General features: G+C 46.2%; 1 protein-coding gene across 2 annotated transcripts in view; it reads right to left on the reverse strand.

Moving 5' to 3' along the window:
* The window catches only part of BLK (BLK proto-oncogene, Src family tyrosine kinase), a 43,273-nt gene that overhangs the window by 17,019 nt on the left and 4,812 nt on the right, over nt 1–21,442 (reverse strand). For both annotated transcript variants that reach the window (XM_085057145.1, XM_085057146.1), the window contains exons 2-4: nt 8,587–8,689; nt 6,262–6,310; nt 368–461 (exon numbers count right to left, since the gene is read on the reverse strand). In XM_085057145.1, coding sequence (XP_084913271.1) covers nt 368–461; nt 6,262–6,310; nt 8,587–8,688 — 245 coding nt within the window. In that variant the 5' untranslated portion in view covers nt 8,689. The remainder of the gene's footprint in view (nt 1–367; nt 462–6,261; nt 6,311–8,586; nt 8,690–21,442) is intronic.

Below are 21,442 nucleotides of genomic sequence, written 5' to 3' on the forward strand. Positions count from 1 at the left end.
TCAGTTCTGTCCTTTCCTCTGACTACACCCAACCCACATCCTTTGCAGAAGCACAATCAGCACAAACACAGGACAGGAGCTGAGGGGGTTTTGTTGTTTTTATTTATGCTACTTCTGCATCCAGAGGCACTGATGGCAAAGAAGGTCCCAGTATCACCCAGGCAGGGACAATGCCCAGCCCCAGAGGACCTGTGACCCATGGAAATGTCACTGAGAGGAGAGGGGACCCACAGCCACACTCTGGAGCAAAGCCAAGGCACAGGCTCAGCTCTGGTCAGCTGCAAAGTGGTGGCTGACCTCAAGGTCTGCCCTTTCTCAGCCTCCCTGTGCTCATCTTTGAACTTCCTCAGGGCAGCAGGTCACTTACTTGGAGAGGACCTGGAGTTTCTCCCCCTTGACCAGCTCCAGGTCACGGTCACTGGAGGCAGGAAAGTCGTACAGTGCAACCACAAACAAGGGATCTGAAAGAAGAATTAACTCCTTTGGATCCAGATGGCTCCCTGCAGGAACCATCTGAACCCTGAAGGATGCACACCTGGGTGTATGGTGGGACATTTCAGCCCCTAAACAGGGGGCTCTGTCACCCTCCCACCCCCAAATCCAACCTTTCCACCAACTCAGCTTCCTCACTCACCACAACCTCTGCTCGGGGATTAACACTGATTTAACAAAGCATTTCCTGTGTATGTATTTTTAAAACACTGCAGAACCCCCTCCCATCCACAAAACCCGGAGTGTCAACAAGAAAAAGGGGTTTGTGTGGAATTAGAAGGGTCATAAATAACCTGTCAGAGCTCAGCCTGAGTTTTGCACAGCGGTAAATGAAAACTGCAGTAGCAACATTTCCCAGGGTGACTGTGGGATTTGACTCGCAATGATGAGGGGTTTTTGATTTAAAAAAAGTGTAATTTCAGTTTCTGTTATTTGAGCCCATTTCTAGGATTTAACTCTCCCTTGACTCATCCAGTCTCTTGTCCACAATTCCTTGTGGATAACAGAATGAATCACAGAATCACAGAATGGTTTGGGTGGGAAGTGACCTTACAGATCATCCCATCCCATCCCATCCCATCCCATCCCATCCCCTGCCATGGCCAGGGACACCTTCCACTATCCCAGACTGATCCAAGCCCTGCCCAGCCTGGCTTTGGACACTTCCAGGGATCCAGGGGCAGCCACAGCTTCTCTGGTTAACCTGTACTAGTGCCTCACCACCCTCACAGGGAAGAATTTCTTCCTCACATCTAACCCAAACCTGCCCTCTGCCAGTTTAAAACTGTTGCCCCTTGTCCTGTCACTCTCTGCCCATATAAAAAGTCCCTTTCTCTCCTTTTTCTGAGCCTTGTCCATGTCCCACGATGCTCTGACACAGCCTGGGGCAGATCCCTGTGGGATGGAGCTGAATCTCTTGGTTTGCACACTCAGATGGTGCCAGAGCTGCTCTTGAGGAGGTTGTGCAACCTTTCCTCTGTGCTCTGCAGGCTTGGAGCTGCTGAAGCAGAACAGAGCAGCTATTTTGGGGCAGACCAAACTTTATAAAAAGGATCAGCACATGCACAGGACCACAGAAATCAAACCAAAGCACAGTGGTGAAAAAGAAAAAGGAGGAGGAGAGAAAGGAGGAGGAGGAGAAGGAGAAGGAAGAGGAGGTAAAGATGAAAAGAAGAAAAAGAAGAACAAGAAGGAGAAGAAGGAGAAGAAGGAGAAGGAAAAAAAGAAAAACAAAATAAAAACTAAAATTTAAAGTAAAAATAAAATTAAAATAAAAATATAGTAATAATAATAATAATAATGAAAGGGGGAAATGGAAAAAGAGAAAGAAAAGGAAAAAGAAAATGGAAAAGGAAAAGAAAAAAGAAAAAAAAGGAAGAATGGAGCTAGCTGTGTTACAGAAAGGCTTCAGCTTGTGCTCAGCCTAATTAATGCACCGAGAGCGATGGACAGCCTATTATTAGCATTTTTCAAAACAGCCTGTCAAGCCACTGTCTCTGGGTGACCTTTTCAAATAATGCCACCAGCAAGAGGGCCAGACTGGCCCTTTGTCATCGCAAGATAACAGTGTCTCTGGGGCAACTTGGGGTTTGTGTCTGTGCAAGGCTGGCTGCTGCTCCGAGGGCAATTTGTTAGGGAGGAGAAAGGGTCAGCGTGGGAGGAAAGGCAGCTTTGGAAAGAGAAGCCCTGAGCAGCTCCCTTCAGGCTTTTGAGAAGGAAATCAGAGATCCATGAGAGGTTCCAGCAGAGCCTCTCTCCCAGGATGGGGAAAGGATGATCAAGTCACGAGGGAGAATGCTTTGAAGTCTGAAAATAGCTGGCACGGTTGGGGGCTTCCCCTTGAGGGATCTCGAATTAGCAATGCACCCAAACTCTGTCTGCCTCCTCGAGAAAGTTGTTATCACACATCTGCCCTGACATGAAAGGGTTTGGGGCAATGTGCCTCCTGCGAGGTGTCCACGACCAGCCTGTGATCCACACACACCCTCCCGGTGCTCTTGAAAGGGAAATAATGCAGTGATCACGCTGGTGCTTTGCAAAACAGGAGCAAATGTGTAAATATCTTCAAGCCCACAGTGGCTGTGTACGGCAGAAAATGAAAATGGAGTTTTGATCTTGAAGGGACTGACGTAAGTGAAAATGAATGAAATTAAAAAGAGCGAACGCGGCAAGGAGAAAAAGGGTTTGTAGGCTGAAAAAAATACTTTATCACCTCTTATCCCAAAACAGGCGCTGAGAACACTAAAAATGAGCCAGAAGAAAAGCTCTCTCTGCCTGAGCCAGCAGCAGTTGCCATCTCATGACGAAAGGGACTCTTCCTGTCTCCGAGTCTGCTGCCCCATGAGAAACACATGGATTACACTGCCTTGGCCTGTTTGATCCTCTCAGGCCATGAGGGATATTGATTGGGAGCCAAACACATCCTGGCTCAGAGCTGCTGGCAGGAAAGTCTGATAGCAGCAGGGTTTGCAGGGGCTGAGTGCCAGTTTGGTGGCTCCATAGAAATGATCCAACCAGTCCTCCCACGGCTGCCCTGTCTCTAATGGAACTGTCTCATGGCCACAAAGCCAGGCTGAGACTGTGCCAGGGTGCCCCAGAGGATCATCCATTGGTTTAGAGTCCTTTTAGGACTGTCATGGTGTAAGTGACAACTTGCAGGACACGTGGCCAGCTGGATGCACTGAGCTATGAGTTCCTGCTGCTGGAAATGGGGTCAGCTTTCTGTTCCAGCCTGGCATGGGCTGGCTGTAATCACCGAATCCTAAACTTGGAAAAGACCTCTAAGGTCATCAAGTCCAAGCATTAACCCAGCACTGCCAAGGCCACCATGTCCCCAAGAACCATATCCACATGGCTTTTAAATCCCTACAGCAATAGGGACTCTGCCTGGGCAGTCAGTGCCAAAGACTGATAACCATTTTTGTGAAGAGATTTTTCCTAATATCCAATTTAACCTTCCCTTGGTGCAGCTGGAAGCATCTCCTCCTCTCCTTTCACCTGTTCCCTGGGAGCAGAGCCTGACCCCCACCTGGCTAGAATCCCTTCTCAGGGAGTTGTGCAGAGCCAGAAGGTTCCCCCTGAGCCTCCTTTTCTCCAGGCTGAGCTCCTTTCCCAGCTCCCTCAGCCACTTCCCCTCAGATGGGCTCCAGATCAAGGTAAACACTTTGGACAAGAAGTTTTAATTTCCCACTGAAAATTCGGCCATTTCAGTAGAAACAACCCTTCCTTTCCCCACTTCAGCTCAAATCCACGGTTCTGACAGCATTTCTTTCAAACTCAAAACCACATTCAAGGAACAACAATAAAAACAATCGAGAATTTTGGTGTTAACATTGAGATGCCTCAAAAGACCACAGATTCCAGAGCCTGCTAAGCTCCCATGCCCTGAAACTCAGCCCTATTCATATTTTGGTCAGCAAAAAGCAAGTGAAGAGGTGGAAGAAGTTGTGGTTCCTCATCAGAAGAAACGAGCTCGCAGAGAGATCGACCCCTTGTGCTGTAGCAGATTATTAAAATGCCAACTCTTTCCATCAGGGGGATTGAAATCCAGCTGTGAGCAGCTGGCAGGGCAAGGGCAGGGCTTTTTCTACCTATTTTCTGTCTTATCCATCCAATGCAAGCAAACAGCAGCTGTAGCCATGGGACTGTTAGCTTTGGGGCCACCATGGGCCAGGATTTTGCTGTGCCAGGGGATTTGGGGGTTCAGAATTAAAATTTTGACTCCACAGAGACCTAAAACCAACCTTAAAAATTTTGTAATTGCTCAGGGAATGGTGTTAAAAAGAATGGGAGACTCAGACCGTGGAAGAACCACCCCAAGTGGAAAGAGGATTGGTGATGCCACCTGCACCCCATGGAATCCAAAATTCTGCACCCCTTGCAGATGTTGGGGTCTGCCCATCACCCCTGCCTTTGTGTTATGTCCATAAGGATAAATAACATCAGGAGGAATTAGGCTTTTGTTAAAAATAAATAAATAAATAAATAAATAGATGATTTCTGAGACAGGGGTGTGAAAGCTGGAAAGTGTGAAACAATTTCAACTGCTTTGAGATCAGAAAAAAAAATCATTCAAAATGCAAGGAGGGGAAAAAAAACCCACAAAAATTTAAAAACAAGGAAAAAAAGGGGTTGATTTTACATTACATGCCACACTTCCACAGTCAATAATTTTCCCTAATTGAATTTTAAGTGCTCCCACAGGATTTAATTAATCTCTTTGATTTTTTTTTTTATTTTACATTATGTGATTGCCTGGATTTTGTGGTTTCTCTTTCGATTCACTTGAATTGCTGTCGTTTAGGAGAAGATCTCTGGTATCTCAAATATCTTGCATGGTTCTTATCAGTGTTTTGCCACACAGTCAGATGTACCATCATTTTGGGAAACTCAGCCACTGGCAGAGAAAAATAGGAAGTTTCCCGGACTGCCAATATGAATATTACTCTAGAAATGGAACTGAATCTAATGAACAAAAGTAGTTTTGGGAGCTGAAAATAGCTAATATGGTACTTAATCCATTGTTTAGCATCTTCCCACTTCTGCCTTCAGGCATGAAGGAGAAGTAAAAGCTGCCTCCCTGATCACAATTTCTGCTGTGAGTCTGACCAGAGTGAGAAAATCCCTGCGATAAAAACCTCACGATAAAATCCCTGTGATAAAAATCCTGTGATAAAAAACTCTCAATCTCTGCTCAGCTGGGGAGGCAGGAGAGCACAGCCACTTGGAAATGTGCCACAAAAACAATTTTCCAAGAGAAAACGTGGTTTCTGGAAAAATGGTATTTCCACAGAAACGCACCTCAGCTCGTGCAGTGGAGGAACTTCACCTCCCACAAATTTCATTTCCATAACAAATGCTGAATTTGAAGAACATTTTGGCCTTGCAGGACTTCCTGTGCCTGGCATGGGACTCTCCATCACCATCTACAAGACCTAAGAAGATCTAACTCTGGGTGGATGGGTGTTGTTCCACCCATCCCATTTATTCATCACCTCCCTTTTTCCTTCCCTCACTCCCTGTCTCCCCTAATCCTACACTTCCATCCACGTGGAGAACTTTATGTGTTGCTAACTGCCTCTCCCAATCTTTCTCCATTTTTCCCCCAATTATCTTCCAATTATCTCTCTCTGTCCTTAATCTGCAGAACTCTGACAGAAGCACACACGAGCTGCTGCTGCAGGCTGGGCAGAGGAGCAGAGATCTCCCTGCTAAAAGACAATAATCTCCAAACACCATCTGTGACCCACAGATAATTGCAGAGGTGGATGAAGCCAACAGCCCGTCTCCAGGCAGGGGCTCTGTGTATTCTTATTTTATGCTCTTTCCTTTCTTCTCCTTCTCTTTGTAGCCTCTCTGATGCCTGCTATTTCCTCTGAATTTTTCAGCTGGCTGCATAAAACATCCATGACTTCTCATGCTGTGGACTGGGCAGAGAAATCTCACACAGCTCAATGCTCAGATCTCCCTTTGTTCCACCAATCCTGGAATCACAGAATCAGAAGTGACCTTAGAGATCACCTGGTTCCAAAGGAGAAGGAGTGCTTTTCCCTCTCAATTTCTTTGATGAGCAGGGGAAAATTGGCAGCTGCAAACACTTGGCGATGTAAACTGAGTTTTTCTGAAACACTCTGATAAAACCCCTGCCTGGCACTGCTGCAGATATGGAAACCACACGCCTGTGATGTGATGTGATGTGATGGCTCCTTCTCATTTGGGGACCACTACCCTGCAAAACCCCACGGGGAGGCAAAGAAAAAAAAATCTTACCTTGTGCAGAGGTTTGGTTTAGATGAGGGTTGTTGACAACTTGTCTCCCCTGCGATAGAAATAGAAAGGAAAAAAGGAGGTATTTATTACTCTGCTGTGTTTCAGGAAGAACTGATTTCACCTTCACAGACGAGTGGGAGTCTGGCCCAGAGACCACTGCAGCCACTCAGCAGCCCCTGTGTCTGGCTCCTCATGTGTTGTGATGGCTTTAGCATGTTTTTGCCATGAGGTGTTCGTAGCTGCCTTAACAGAAAGCTGGAATAACCCTTGGCTTGCCTCTGAGGTAAAGCATAAATCTGCTGCCCACTCACTTGGAGCCTGGTGCATCCAACCCCTGCTCACTGACGCCAGATTTCGGATTAACAAGGGGTGAGATATGAATGGTCCAACTGAGAAATGGCAATCACAGTTTTACTTCAAGCAGAAAAACAGAGATATTGTCTGCCGTGATTGTCCCAAGGCTCATGGAGTATCTTTTGCTTGAGGTTAAGCTCAAAAAACAGAGGCAGTGACTGTGACAGCAAATTAATCAGAGAATTGCAGAAATCATAGAATATTTGATGGTTCTTGTGGATATCCACTCAGGATATTCTATGACTCAATGATTCTATCATTCCTAAGTTGGAAGGAACCCACAAGGATTACTGATCAAACCCCTGGCCCTGCACAGACACCCTAACAATCCCACCCTGTGCATCCCTGAGAAAGGTGTCCAAACACTCCAGGAGCTCTGGCAGCCTTGAGGCTTTGAGCATTCCCTGGGGAGCTGTTCAGTGCCCAACCACCCTCTGGGGGAAGAACCTTTTCCTAATATCCACCCTAACCCTCCCTGATGCATCTCCAGCCATTCCTCAGGTCCAATCCCTGGCCACAGAGAGCAGAGATTTGAGCTGCTCCTCCACTGCCCCTCAGGAGGAAGTTGCAGACTGTGAAATTAAAGACCAACAGAGTGCTGCAGCTCATCTGGGCACATTTTTAAAATGCTGACATTGTCCCTGGTTTGGTTTGACCCAGCTGCTGGAACTGGCGAATCGTCCATGGATCATTCCAAATGAGCTGAGATGGAACCACCTTGTTTTGAGGCTGTTTGAAATTGGTCTCCACCCAACTTCCAGTGACTGCAGTGGGTGTCTGACCACTATCAGGTATTTTTATACATGTGCAAAGTAGTGAAAAACAGACACGGAATTAAAAAAACCTCATGTTTTCTGCCTGCACCACCCTTTGACCCCAACTGAGCAGAAGTGTGGGGTGGGAGAGCTGCTCATCATTTCTCATTTAACTGGAATAAATTTGGACTTCTCCTGCCATGTGAGGGCTGAGTGCCTGTGGCAAAAAATAATGAGTGGCAGAAGGTGGTCAATGATACTGTATTTATACTGATAGTGGCTGCTCTCCAGTGAGCTGGAGAGAATGAAATTTAGGAAAATAACATCTTCTTGGTCGATCTGACATCTGCTGTCATGAAAACCGGACTGAATAGCCATGGGAGACTCAGAAATGAAACTAAAGGAGTGAAAAACATCTCCAGCTGTCATAAAAAGCAATTATTTACAATTCCTCTCCCAGGGCTCAAGATGGTTTTAACATGAGAATTGCACCTCGACTTTCTCTTGTGCTGGATGCCGTGCTGGCAGGGGCAAGGAGAGACAAAACAACTTCATGTCCTCTGGATGGCAACAGAGGTGAAGGGACTTGAAAGTTTAAATGAGGAGTTTGTCATTTGGGGTCTCCTAAATCCTGCCCCAGCTCCTTCCTGCTCTGTGTCCAGAGGCTGCATGATTTCAAAGGGAGCAGCAGATGCCCAGCATTTCTGATTCTCAGCACAGACTGGCTGCAGACCCTCTTTACTGAGCCCGTTGAGGACTCAGAGTGGTGAAGTTTCCATTGTGGTTTGCAACTTTGAATCTTAGCCTGAATCTGACCCATCTTGCAAGTCAGCAACATCAGCTTGGGTTGCAAAGTGCTGATGAAAAGATATTTCAAAGTACCAATACACTGTATTTTTGCTTCTTTTAATAGACAGAGGTTCCTCAGAGCCCTTCCCACCCCTGTCTAAAAAATACAGGGATCAGTTGGGAGGATTAGGTTGCCCAGAGAAGCTGTGGCTGTCCCTGTATCCCTGGAAGTGTCCAAGGCCAGGCTGGACAGGGCTTGGAGCAACCTGGGATAGAGGAAGGTGTCTCTGCCCATGGCAGGGAGTTGAATGAGGTGATCTTTAAGGTTCCTTCCAACCCAAACCGTTTTGTGATTCTAAATATCGCCTGCATCACTTCAGACACCAACTATAGGGGATCCCAAAAGGACACAAAACTGCAGGCTTACCTTGGGTGGGGCAGGAGGAGGTTTGCCCTTTGCTCTTGGGTTGCCTCCAGAAGTGTGTTTCTCATTGGGCATCAGCTGACTTTTGCTGCCAAACAGCCCCATCCTGGAAGGAAGAGCAGAAATTGCTTTTTAATGAGACTGCTCCTGGAGAAAGGAGCAGGCATCGAGGGACAAAACAGTCTTTGCATTCATGAAGAACAAGCTGGAGAAGATCAGAATTCAGGATGATGGGACAGTGGAGAGAAGAGTCTAAAACCATCCTGTCTGCACTCCTCCTGCTGCCTTGGACCTTGTGAACCCCATGGTTTCTGTTCCCACATGACTCTGGTGTTTCACACTTTGCAAATGAGGTTCAGACAGACACTGTAAGTCACCAGAGGAAAAAAAAAATGAGGTACAAATGACTGCTTTGGAGATGTCTCATCCATCTGCAGTACTCTGGTACTTTTTGAAGTGTTCTGGGTCCTCACAAGGTGTGGATCTCCCAGAAATCATGGATTAGGTTTCCCTACACCATGGGCATGTCTCAGATCTTCTGGACACCTCAAGGATCACCAGACACAAATGAATCAAACATTTTCCATGGATCCTCATCTGGTCCACATTAAAGTTTCCAAACCTGGGCTTGAGGACTGTTTGACTTTCATCCTAGAAATGTAATTTTGGCTCCGGTCAGGAATTCAAGGATAATAATGGGTCTGGGTAGCCAAAATGGCCAAACTCTGCTTGGAGCCTCAAAAATGAAGGAGCAGATGAAGCCAGCATTACTGAAGTGCAATATCCAGTGCCAAAGTCTGCCCCAGCCCCTGCTTTGAACCAAAGGCATTGGAAGGTGTGGGCTCCATGCCCAAAAAACCCCAAAACCCAAATCCTGAAGACTCATAGCTGTGCAAAGACACATTGACTCCTATTCTTGCCAAAATACCTCAAGGTCTGCAGTGATCATGGAGGATCAGGGACCTCAGGTCCAGGGACACCTCCCAAATGTCAGTCTGGCACTGTGTCATGGCAGTCAGACTCCAAGAGGTGTGTTCAGAAAAGCTCTCAGCAAACCAGACTTACAGTAAAAATATTCCAGTAAAAGCAACTTTTTTTTTTTTTTTTTGCTTTCTAGCACATATCTAATATTTCAAAATCTGGGACTCTGAAATGAGGTTTTTACTGGAGCCATCACAATATTTTAAAGAATTCTTTTTCTTAAATGTCTTCTCCCTTCTGCCTCATTTTTTATTATCACTGATAAAGAGAAAAACGGAAGGAATTGGTGAAGTATTTCAGGATAGACCAATATACATTATCCCCCCAATGAGAACTTTTCCATCTCTGAGATTTCCTTTGACCTGAGTTTACAGATGGCCCATCCATCTGTCCCCAGGCCTCAGCTCTGCTCCAGGCACTGACAGCACAGTCAGAGGGGGAGTTTCACCTATTAAATCAACCAGAGCAGTTCCTGCTGCAATTTCATTTTCATTTGGCAGCCTCCAGGTCGCACCCAGGGCTTGCTCTGCTTGGCAGATCTGGTGGTGATGCAATGGCACATGATTTATTAGGGGAAATTTTCCTGCTCCTCCACTCATGTTTCTGCCAGGATTTCTGATTCTGAATGGTGTTTTTTGCCATGAGAGTGGCTGGAATTTTCTTTTTACACAGGGAACAGCCAGGTATCATTTAAAATCAAGGCTGGATGATGGATAATTTTAGATATCACTCATTACCAGCTGTGAAAGACAGAAAATCCACCGACATGTTTGGACATCGATCTGTGGTCCTTGTTATGGCCTCACTGGAAAATCCTGGGATCTTTGAAATACTCTGCTCCCAAATGACACATAATGACAATATCCATATTTTCAGCATATTTGGGGAAGGTGAGACAGAGCACAAGTCAGCAATGTGCTTTGACTGCCAATCATGCCACCAGGACCATCTTATGGCAGGATTGATGGACCATCTAGGGGATCACGGATGTTTCTTTTGGGGTTTTCAGTTGCTCTCAATGCTTGATGGCAACGAAAGATATTTGGGTCTTCAAATATATCCTCCCACACACATCCTCCCTCTCCCCTTCCGCTCTATCTCAGGCAGAGCATTTCATCCTAACATAAGAATACCAGGTGCTCACATAATTAATCAAATACATTATTAATTATTATTATTATTATTATTATTATTGCCACTGTTGTTATGATGATGATGATGATGATGGTGATGAAGAAGAAGAAGATGAAGAAGAAGAAGAAGAAAGAAGATGAAGATGAAAGAAGAAAGAAGAAAGAAGAAAGAAGAAAGAAGAAAGAAGAAAGAAGAAAGAAGAAAGAAAGAAGAAAGAAGAAAGAAGAAAGAAGAAAGAAGAAAGAGAAGAGAAGAAAAAGAAGAAAGAAGAAAGAAGAAAGAAGAAAGAAGAAAGAAGAAAGAAGAAAGAAGAAAGAAGAAAGAAGAAAGAAGAAAGAAGAAAGAAGAAAGAAGAAAGAAGAAAGAAGAAAGAGAAGAAAGAGAAGAAAAAGAAGAAAAAACAAAAGGAAAAGAAGAAGTTTGTGATGACTTTGGGGCCTGCAAAAGGGTATAAAATGCTGTTGGACCAACTGGTCTTCAAAGATGAAAGGCAGCTTCTGGATGAGACTTCACCCTGGCAGGAACACCTGCAGGACATCCAACCCAAAGACAGGGAATATTCACTTTTGTGTGGGTGAGTAAAAGCACTCAGACCTGGTCAAATACAGAGATACATCCTAAAGTAGCTCGATAGGTGCTTTGCAGCAGTGAATTCTGCAAGGCCAAAGACCGAAAATCTGCACATTTCTAGCTGAACCTGCTTGTATTGTAATCCTTTAGTCACAGGCTGTTGACCAAATCTGAGATTGAGAGAACTGAGCCACACCAAGACTTCTCTGAGCAGTTCAGAAAGTGAGGAGTCTCACTGAATCTCATGACTCAAGAGGAGAAACTACAACCTGGTGACAATATAACTATTGCAATAGCTGATGGAGCTGTTATTTAGGCATTTATTGGCAATATTTATTGTATTAGTGATAAATCTAATCATAATCATCACTGTGTCCTACATCTCCCACCTGGCCAAGAATCTCCTTTCACCTACTGTGACCACCAGTGATGCACTGGTAGAGAAAAATGGGGAAAGCCTGGAGGAACATCAACCCCAGCAAGTCCCACCAGAGGTCTGAGGCCATCCCAGCTCCTCTGGCAGGGTTTGAGAGGAGTGGGGACCACGACCATGAAATCCCAGTCCACATCTGGTGGAGCCTTCATTTGTTAAAAAGCAATTTCTTAAAAAAAAAACCAAAAGTCTTAGTTGAATGTACGCTGTCCCAACACGTTTCCGCTTCTGATTAATGCTTTTTAAAATTATCTTCACAAGAAAAACGAATGAGAAAAGCCACTCAGAGTAGATCTACCCTGTTTTGTTTGGGTTTGGTTTTTTTTTCCAGTGGAAAGGAGTACTGGGAAGAACACAATAACTCCGAAAAGCATGGAAATTTCCTTTTGTGAATTTATAGTTTCTCACATCTAAAAATGCCGGTTTATATTTAAAATAACTGAGAGCCGGAAAACTTGTTTCCTCAAACCCCCAAATTTTAAAACAAGTTTTTTTTAAATGACCAAAAATCAAAGCAGAAAAAAAAAAGTTTTAAGGCATCACAAAGTTTTTTCCATATCCATCTTCACCAGGGAATGTAGTGATAGAACAAGGAGTAATGGGTTTGAACTGAAAGAGGGGAAATTTAGGTTTGATATACAGAAATTCTTCCCTGTGAGGATGGTGAGGCAGGGGGTGGAATGAGATGAGCTTTAAGGTCCTTTCCAACCCAAATCATTCTGGGATTTTATTATTCTATATGCATAAAATAATCTAGCAAAAAGAGTTTTAGAAACAAAATGTGACATTCTTAGGGTGGTCCTGTGCAGGTCGAGGAGTTGGACTCCATGATCCTTACAAGTCACTTCCAAATCAGGAAAATCTATGATTTCATGAGTCCAGCTTAGCTGCTGGTAAGTTTTGCGTAAAAAATATTTGACACTGACACATTCCTGGAAGGGCCAAGCTGAAAAAGCCACTAGGAACTAGGACAATGAGCTTGGTGGTGCACCCAGCCCTGAATTCGTGGGACAGGCATGCAGGTCCCAGGAACACCGGATGTGTGGGCAGAACCTCTAAAACGTGCTGGGTGCCCACACTGGGGGATGACAAAACTTAATTTTAGCAACCTTCAGAGGGGCAGCTGAGGTGGCATTTTGGCTGGAGAGAGACGGGTGAAAGGGCAAATGTTCCAGCAGGGATGTCAAAGGGAGCTGTTCTGAAGATCATAGAATCACAGAATGTCTTAAGTTGGAAGGAACCCTCAAGGATCATGGAGTGCAGATCCTGGCCCTGCACAGACACCCCAACAATCCCACCCTGTGCATCCCTGAGAGAGTTTTCCAAACACTCCTGGAGCTCTGGCAGCCCTGGGGCTTTGACCATTCCCTGGGGAGCTGTTCAGTGCCCAAACACCCTCTGGGGGAAGAACATTTTCCTAATATCCAACCTAAACCTCCTTGGACTCAGTTTCATTCCATTGCCACAGGTTCTGTCATTTCAAACCTTTGCCCATCTCATTGTTTCAATGAGCAGCTCTGCACCACCTCCTGCCATTGGCTGCTTTCCTCTACCAAGGCAAAAGAGACCCAAAGTCATTTCTGACATGAATGCACCACTTTCTGCAACAGGGATGGGGATGGCACTGACAGACAGCCCTGGGATTGCATGGGTGGGTACAGGAAAGGAAACAAGACCAAATCGAGCAGAAAAGCAGAAGTCTTGGCTCACCATTTGCCTCAACCCCATGAAACTGCCATGGAAAAAGAGGTTAAGACCCAAGCAAGCCAATAGAGTTTCACTCTGGGGGCAGCTCCAAAAAAAAACCCCCTAAGCCTACTGAAATCACAAAATGAGCCCCTTTTCCATCCAGATTCTTGGGTGGGTGCTACAAAGTGTTTCCATATTTCACTGAGATCAGATATTTCAATTCATTTTAAAACTTAAGAACATCTTTTTTTAAGAATACATTTTTAAAAAGGAAATGGGTTCAAAAACCCTAAAAAAATCACTTTGAAAATGCAGATCTAGCCTATTATGAAGGGTTTAAAATGCTGAATTTCTCTTTGCAAGTCATCCCCTGTCAAGAAAGAATTGCTGAAATCAATTCGCTTCAGATGCAATAATTTAAGTATTCCAGATTTGCATTTTTGCATCAGCGAGGAGTGAAAAAGTTCAGTAAAAAAAAATTTCCTCCAGTTCTCGGCACATCACAGATGCATTCAATTCTCTCTTCCGTCAATAAAATAGTTCTTCAAAACATTTCCTGACCTGGCACCCTTGGATTTCTTTGCAAGACACAAAATGGAAGAATTATGGAGTATCTTGGTGGATCAGCTCCTTAAATAAGAAGGAAAATTTGCTACTGAAGTGTTTTTTTGCTGTGACTCTTTCCTACTTCTGCTGGGTTTTGGTCAAGTTCTTTTTAGCTCATATTTTGAAATAATTTGTGGGTTTGTTGCTAAGAGGAGGTAAGAAGACAACTCCAAACCAATACACTGTGCTGTAAAGAGCACTGAAACCATGCACAAGGTCTTTCTCAGAGGCAGAAGGTGGAGGCTATGGCCACCACCCTCTGTGACACAGTGGCCAAACTCTGGCTGCCCCATCCCTGCAAGTGTTCAAGGCTGGGTTGCATGAGGCTTGGAGCAACCTGGTCCAGTGCAAGGTGTCCCTGCCCATGGCTTTAAGGTCTCTTGCAATCCAAACCATTCCATGATTCCATGATTCCATGATTCCATGATTCCATGATTCCATGATTCCAGCACTGAAGGACATCCACCTGAAGAGCTGGAGAGCCCAGAGCAAGAAGCATTGTGGTTCATGTTGGGTTTGCATGTTGCATCCTTGCTGGAGAACTGGGAATATCCTACTGGCAATGTTCAGACCCATTCCAGTCCTGATCTTTGATGGACAAATATGCCAAGTTGTATTTGTGCATTGAGGACTCTCTCAAATGCTCTGGTCCATGTTAAAGGTCCTTGAGGGAAGCTGAAGAACCCTCAGGAGCAGCTGGGCTCTGCCTCTGAGGTGAGGTGCTGATGTTGGTGCTGGTCCATCACAAAACCTCTCACACCTGAAGAACCCCAGAGTGGCTTTAGGTGCCTCCTTCTCCTGGCCCCATCCTCCTCCTTCCCCACTCCAGAGCATCCCACCTCCCTGACTCAGACCCAGTCCAGGTCCCAGCCTCCAGCACAGCCAGTGTGGCCAAATTGTCTTGGAAATATCTGTTTCTGGCCAGCCCAGAACAGACAGAAAACAAATCCATGAGCTTTGTAGTCCTGTGATTTATCCCAAAGTGAGGAGTACACATCTGATGAATGAGACTGAAGATCTTTGGCTTATTTTAAGATCTCCTGCTGCAATCCAAACCAGCTTTCCCTTTCAGCTTATATTTCTATTACAATTTATAGCTGTCCTAAATCTACCATTTTTCTTAGGCCATGCCTTGCAGGTGGACCTGGCCCAAGCAGAAGACCCAAGCAGAAAATCCATCTGTTCCAGGCCTTTCTTAAGAGCTGGGACACTCCATGGGACAAGGCTGTGTGAGGCTGGGGGGTGTGGGAGCACACAGATTTCCAGGACCTTGAGTTTAAGCAGATGCAGAAAGTTCTTTTGACAGGGAATTAAAAAAAAAAATAAAGAGAAGAAGATAATAAAAGCTTCTTGCTCACTCCAGGAGTAGAAAACAGCCTCCTGCTGCCAGAGTGGTCATTCCCTAATCAAAACATCTGTCTGGAGGAAAAATGGCTGCTTACATTGAGCTTTTTATCCCACTGGAACTTGATGGATGCTCGGCTCTCTGCCCAATGTGGACGTGGGCCAAGTTGTGAGTGGGTCCTGGGCGAGCTGGGGCACAGCAGGGAGAAATCCCCTCTGCAGACCACCCCTGTGTGACATCCAAATCCTGTGGTAGTGGGCAAGACCACGGTCCCTTGGGCAGAATTCCTGATGCTCTTAGTGCTTGGAGGGCACAACACAGGGATCTGTAGGGATGTGGGAGATCCTGGCCCTCCCAGCCCTGGGAATATGAGGAGATGGATGGGATGTGGCCATCTACATTTCTGCCCTGGGAAAGGCCCTTTCTGGAGGCCCTGCATCCCACAGGATGACTTTTCCTAGGAACAAGACAGCATTTTCTAGGACCAAAAGGAGAAATGAACCTGGTGGCAGGCTGGTGCTCAGGAATTCTATTCCTTGGATTGGTCTCAGGGGGAATGATGTTCCCTCCCACCACCCTCAGCTGAGACAAAGGGCTCTAGGAAAAGATACACATCTCCAATTCCCCACCTGAACACCACCAACTGCATGTCAGGAATAGCTATGGGATGCCAGAGCACTTCCCTACTCATCACAGCTGTGTCCAACTCCCACCAGCCTTCCCCACAGGTAAATCCTCTCTTCCCCTCCGGGCTCTGGGGAGGCTGGGAGAGCCAGATGTGCAGAGCTGGCACTTCTTGATCCTCCCCTCCTTTCTCAGTAAACAGCATCCCTACAAAGCATCCCTCAGTGTGATCCAGCAGTCGCTGGCAAGTGCCTCCATCATCTCTTCAACCCGCAGATTGTGGGGAAAGGAAATAGGACAATGAGGGATGGGAGAGTGGATGAAGACAGAGAAAAACCTGCTGGGCTTCTCCCCACCCTCAGGGGGATGTGGATGGGAGTGGGGTGTTGCCAACTTGCCTGCTTCCCACGCTGCTGCTCCGGGGGACACGTTCCGAGGACGCACGAGCCGCCGGCCGGACCCATGACAGATGCTCCATGGGGCTGAAGGCCCTTCCCAAATTGTTCTTTTAGAGGCCTCTGGCTCCCACCATACCCACACCATCCATGGGACTGGCTGCTTTACACCCCTGGATCTCAGGAGCAGCCTGGTTTTGCAAATGCTTTTAATGGGCTTTCTTTTTTTAATCAGGTCTTTGTGTCAGAACTGACTCTTTTCTCCCCCCCTAAGGATTCCTTGCTCTATTTTGAATATAAAAATGATCACCTGGGAGGGGGTGGGAGTTGCACTTCCCTGACAACCTGGCCAATGAAAACAGCAATGAGGAAGGCGAGAAACACAAAGAGAATCAAGACACAAACCCCAGCAAACGCCACAGGCTATTAACAGCTGTCATTAAAAACAGCGAAAATGACTCTGAATGGATTGTGCTTCCACTATGCAAACCACCAGATTTTAGGCAACAACCCACCAAACTGGCTTTGCAATGATCTTTCCTTTCTGTGACTAAAAAAAGACCATCTTCTGACGAAACACATCTTGTTCCAGCCAGCCCCATCCCTCTATGAACCTACTCAACCATAGCAGCGTGGTCTAACGAATGACGACCTGGTCAGGGACTTGTGGGTGGCTGTGAGGAAGTACCTTTCTCATTTTGCCTCAGCATGCTCAATTGAGAGACTAAAACTCTCAATTGGGAGAGTCCTGGGAGATGAATGTTGTATAAGAAGCAGGATTTGTTTCTACAGAGGCTTCCCATGGCGGGTGTGTGACGAGCTGCCTCCTTTGTGGTGTTTTCAGTGTGTTTTCTTAAGCTGTTGCAGACATGAGGCCCCAAAATCACCACATAAACCTCTGTGGGTGATTATATGACGACATTTTTGTGTTGTGAGTGGCAGCAGGAGGGAAGGGGATTCTTGGTCCAGCTCGAGGCTGGGATGACCTCACTGTGAGCAGGACAAACACGAGGTGACATCTGCAGGGTGTGATGCACGAGCTAAAGGTCACCCCCACGCTGGTGATGTTGTTTACAGGAGGAAAGGCTTCACGGGGCAGATCTGAGCTGAGGTCATGGCAGGAGACCTTTATGAGCCACAAGACACAAAGACAACAAGAGGGTGGCTGAGGACACGATGATGTGTGAGGTGGGGGTGGCTGCTGCAGGGTGCACGTGCCTGGTGCTCCTCTGGAAACATTTCAGAGCCTTGGCTCTGCAACTCTGCTCCTGACGAAGGAACACAACCCCATGGAGGGCTGCAAGGCTGTTTGGACCATGCACAGGGGTCTGCAAGTCCTTGGGGGTCACACCGTGCCCTTTGCCCTGAAGGGTCAGCACAGAAGTCCAGAATTCCAGAAGCCCAGAATCTCAGAATCCCAGAATCCCAGAATCTCAGAATCACAGAATCTCAGAATCCCAGAATCCCAGAATCACAGAATCTCAGAATCCCAGAATCCCAGAATCTCAGAATCCCAGAATCCCAGAATCACAGAATCTCAGAATCCCAGAATCTCAGAATCCCAGAATCTCAGAATCGCAGAATCACAGAATCGCAGAATCACAGAATAATTTGGGATTGGAACAGACCTGTGGAGATGACCCAGTCCAAACCTCTTGCCAAGGCAGGATCACCTGGAGCAGGTGACACAGAAACACCTTCAGGTGGGTTTGGAATGTCTCCCAGAAAGAGAATTTCATGCCCCCCCCAGATAGCTGTTCCAGTCCATGACATACTCAATTTAAAGAATTTCCTCCTCACGGTTGAGGTGGAACTTCTTGAGGTTAGTTTATGGCCACTGCTCCTCATCCTGTGCTGGGCACCACTGAGCAGAGCCTGGCACCATTTCCTGGCACCCTCCAAACCTGGGTGCCTCTGAAGACACCCAGGACACTCAGCCCAGCCAGCCTCAGCCAGGTGTTCCTGCTCTTACAGACACAGAAATGGGGAAGCCTTGACAATTTATCAAACTTCTCCTTTACTAATTTGCATTTTCCCTTCCCAATTCTCCTCCAGCCAAGGGCAGGGGATGGAGTTGGAGTTGCTCAGGTTTGGGGCTGGGGAAGAAGAGGACAGTGCCAGGTTAATGGAGTGCTTTGAGCTTTAGGGCAGAGGCTCAGCACTTGGAGGAGAGTGCTCTGTTGCAAAACAAAACAGCCTTGCAAAGTAAGAACCTTGTAAAACAATTTTTAAAACTAATAAACGCTCACACTGTGAAATTCGTAATTAGTTACATCTAATACCTGTTCCTATCATAATCTATAATAACTAAACACATTTGTTACACCTCACAATTATATAAGCTCATAACAAACTAACAACTTAAAACCCCTAAATTTTTACAATAAAAAAAATCTTCACCATACCATCGTAAAAATTGTGTATTTAACAATTAAATAAAATAAAATACACCTAAAAATCGTGTATTTAACCCCAGTGCTCTGGGGTGCCTGACCTCTCTTTGCTAAACAAGCTTCACTTCCTATCCCTATGAAAAGGGAAGTTGCTCTTTCAGAAAGCTGCCATCACCCACCGCTGAGGTGGGAAGGAGGAGCTACCAGGAGGTGCAGCAAAGGCTGAGCAGCAAAGCAGTGTCTGCCAAGTCATCCTGGGAACAGGGGGACAGCGTGGCAGCTCCACACAGAAACCTGCTTCTGATTTGAGACTCATTCCCACTGCTGGCAGTGGGGAAACCCAGCAGCTACAGCTGGATATCTCAGTGATGGCACAGTTCAAGCAGCTCAAAAGCAAGAATTAAAAATAAAAAGGATTGGATGTGGTGTGGTTTGCCTACTGCATCCCAGGGAGGTCTTTCTGGTAGCTAAGATATCCTGAGAGTCACCTGGAGCACATCCCTTCATCATTGTGCCTCCCCTGTTTCCTGCAGCCTGGGCATCTCATGGCCACAGGATGAGACTTGGAGCCAAGAAGCCCAAGAAATTTGCTTGCTCAGCCCAGGGATGTCCTCTGCAAGCAGCTGGAGGGAGAACCCTGAGAAAGCTGGTGAGAAAAGGCACTAAAAAGGGAGAGAGTCTCTCATTTGCAGCTCTCAGTCACTCCAGATGGGCTCCATCTGTCCCTGCTTCCCCAGCCTGAAAGTGCAGACTGTGATCTCACCCAGCCAAGTAGGGTCTTTCTGGTGGTGGTTTCCATCCTGTTTTCCTTTGTCAGCTCCAGGGTGCTCTCCAGTTTGAAGGCCTCTACACCAGTGTGAAATCACAGAGTGAGAGAATCACGGAAGGGTTGAATTGGAAAGAACCTTAAATTCACATTTTTCCAACTCTTGCCACAGTCAGGGACACCTTTCACTATCCCAGGTTGATCCAAGCCCTGTTCAGCCTGGTCTTGGACATTTCCAGGGATCCAGGGGCAGCCACAGCTTCTCTGGGAAACCTGTGCCAGGGCCTCACCACCCTCACAGGGAAGAATTTCCTCCCAATATCCCACCTAAATCTACTCTCTGTCAGTTTGAAGCTATTCCCAGGAAATGCGGAAACCTCCCTCCACAACCCACCAGGATGACCCCACAGCCAGACCCCTGCAGTGGTGACCTCCTTCTGCAGCAATGCCCATCCCTTGGCATTTTATCCATTTCACACTGAACCAGAGGTGCTCCTGTTGGGATATTGGCTGCAGAGGTGACTCCAGCTCTGAACTGAACCCTCCAAGATGGGAGAAGGCACCTCTCCTCTCCCATTTGTCACCCAGGACTGCTTCCCTATCCTGCTGCTGTAAAAGCTGAGCAGCTCATTTCCTCCAGACATTGTTTTCATGGGCTGGCCATGCTTTCCTCTTCCCTTTTAGGAATGAGTAGTCTCGTTTACCAGTTGGAATCTCCCTCTTCCCACTCCTCTAGCAGATTAAAAGATTATTTAATGCAGTGTCCTGTTGCTCCTGGAAGAGGCTGGTGTGTTAAAACCAACCCACCAGCCTCCATTTTGAGATTTTCAGAGCTTTCCGAGGACTTTTTGAACTCTGAAGCAGCATCTTAACCACCAAAACAGGCGATATTGGGGCTTGTTCTCTCACCCTTAATAATTTGGTGACTTCATCCAAACCCCTGGTGGTTCCTATTCTACAGGAGTCATAGTGGCTCCTGAATTATGTTTAGGAAAGCCTGGCTTGATTTCATTGCCCTCCTGTTGGGTCTCTGCATTCCAAGAGACAGGCTGTCCCTTTTCCCCAGATTTGGAGGAAATCAGAGGATTTTCCCTGATCCCATCCCTGTGTTTGGGATGGCACCAGGTACCAGATCACCAGGAGTACAGGGTGCTGATGCCTCTTGTTTCACTATCGTTATTTATGGTTAAATCCTGCTGGTTTTGCAGGGATATCTCCAGGAACTGGGATGAAAATGCAGCAGTGTTTTTGGCTGACGGCAGCTGGGAGGTATTCTGCTAGTAATTGCCACAAAGAGATTTTGTCTGGATCCCGTGAGGAAAAGCCTTTTTGGACAGAGAAAATTACTCCTACCCAACCAGTCCTTCCTGCCAGGCTTCTCCTACACTCACAACATGACTATTCCTGGCTACTTGCAGCAGCCAAGACTTTGTCTCAATATTATTTCCTTTTTGATGCTCGTAAAGCAAGAAGAAACCCATTACTTTTTAATCCCTTCTCCAAAATTAGAATATTAACTCGATTTTCAGAATTAAAATAATATTGAAACATCCTCATGGTGCTGGAAGGAGACAGAAATGTGGCAGAACAAGGCCAAACCTCTCAGCCAGGTTTGTTACAGAAGTCAATATTTATGGCACAGAAGCGATGGGGCTGATCCACTCTTATTTTACCTCACATTCTATCTGGTCCACATTTATTCTTCAGAGCCAGAAGAAATCTTATTTCCTAAAGTTTCTTGCTTTGCCTGTGTCCAGGTTCTGCCTGGCATCAGCAGTACTGCACTAAAACCACCAGAATTTCTTCTCACCTGGTTAGGACCAGTCTCACCCAGAGTCCCACATGCACAATTCCCTTCCACTCACAGTTATTATTCCTTGTGAGTTTAGAATGGTTTTTCCAATTTTTTCACCACAATTTTCA

This window comes from Lichenostomus cassidix, chromosome 3, assembly GCF_008360975.1.
Source record: "Lichenostomus cassidix isolate B80296 chromosome 3, HeHo_3.0, whole genome shotgun sequence".
NCBI classification, from domain to species: domain Eukaryota; kingdom Metazoa; phylum Chordata; class Aves; order Passeriformes; family Meliphagidae; genus Lichenostomus; species Lichenostomus cassidix.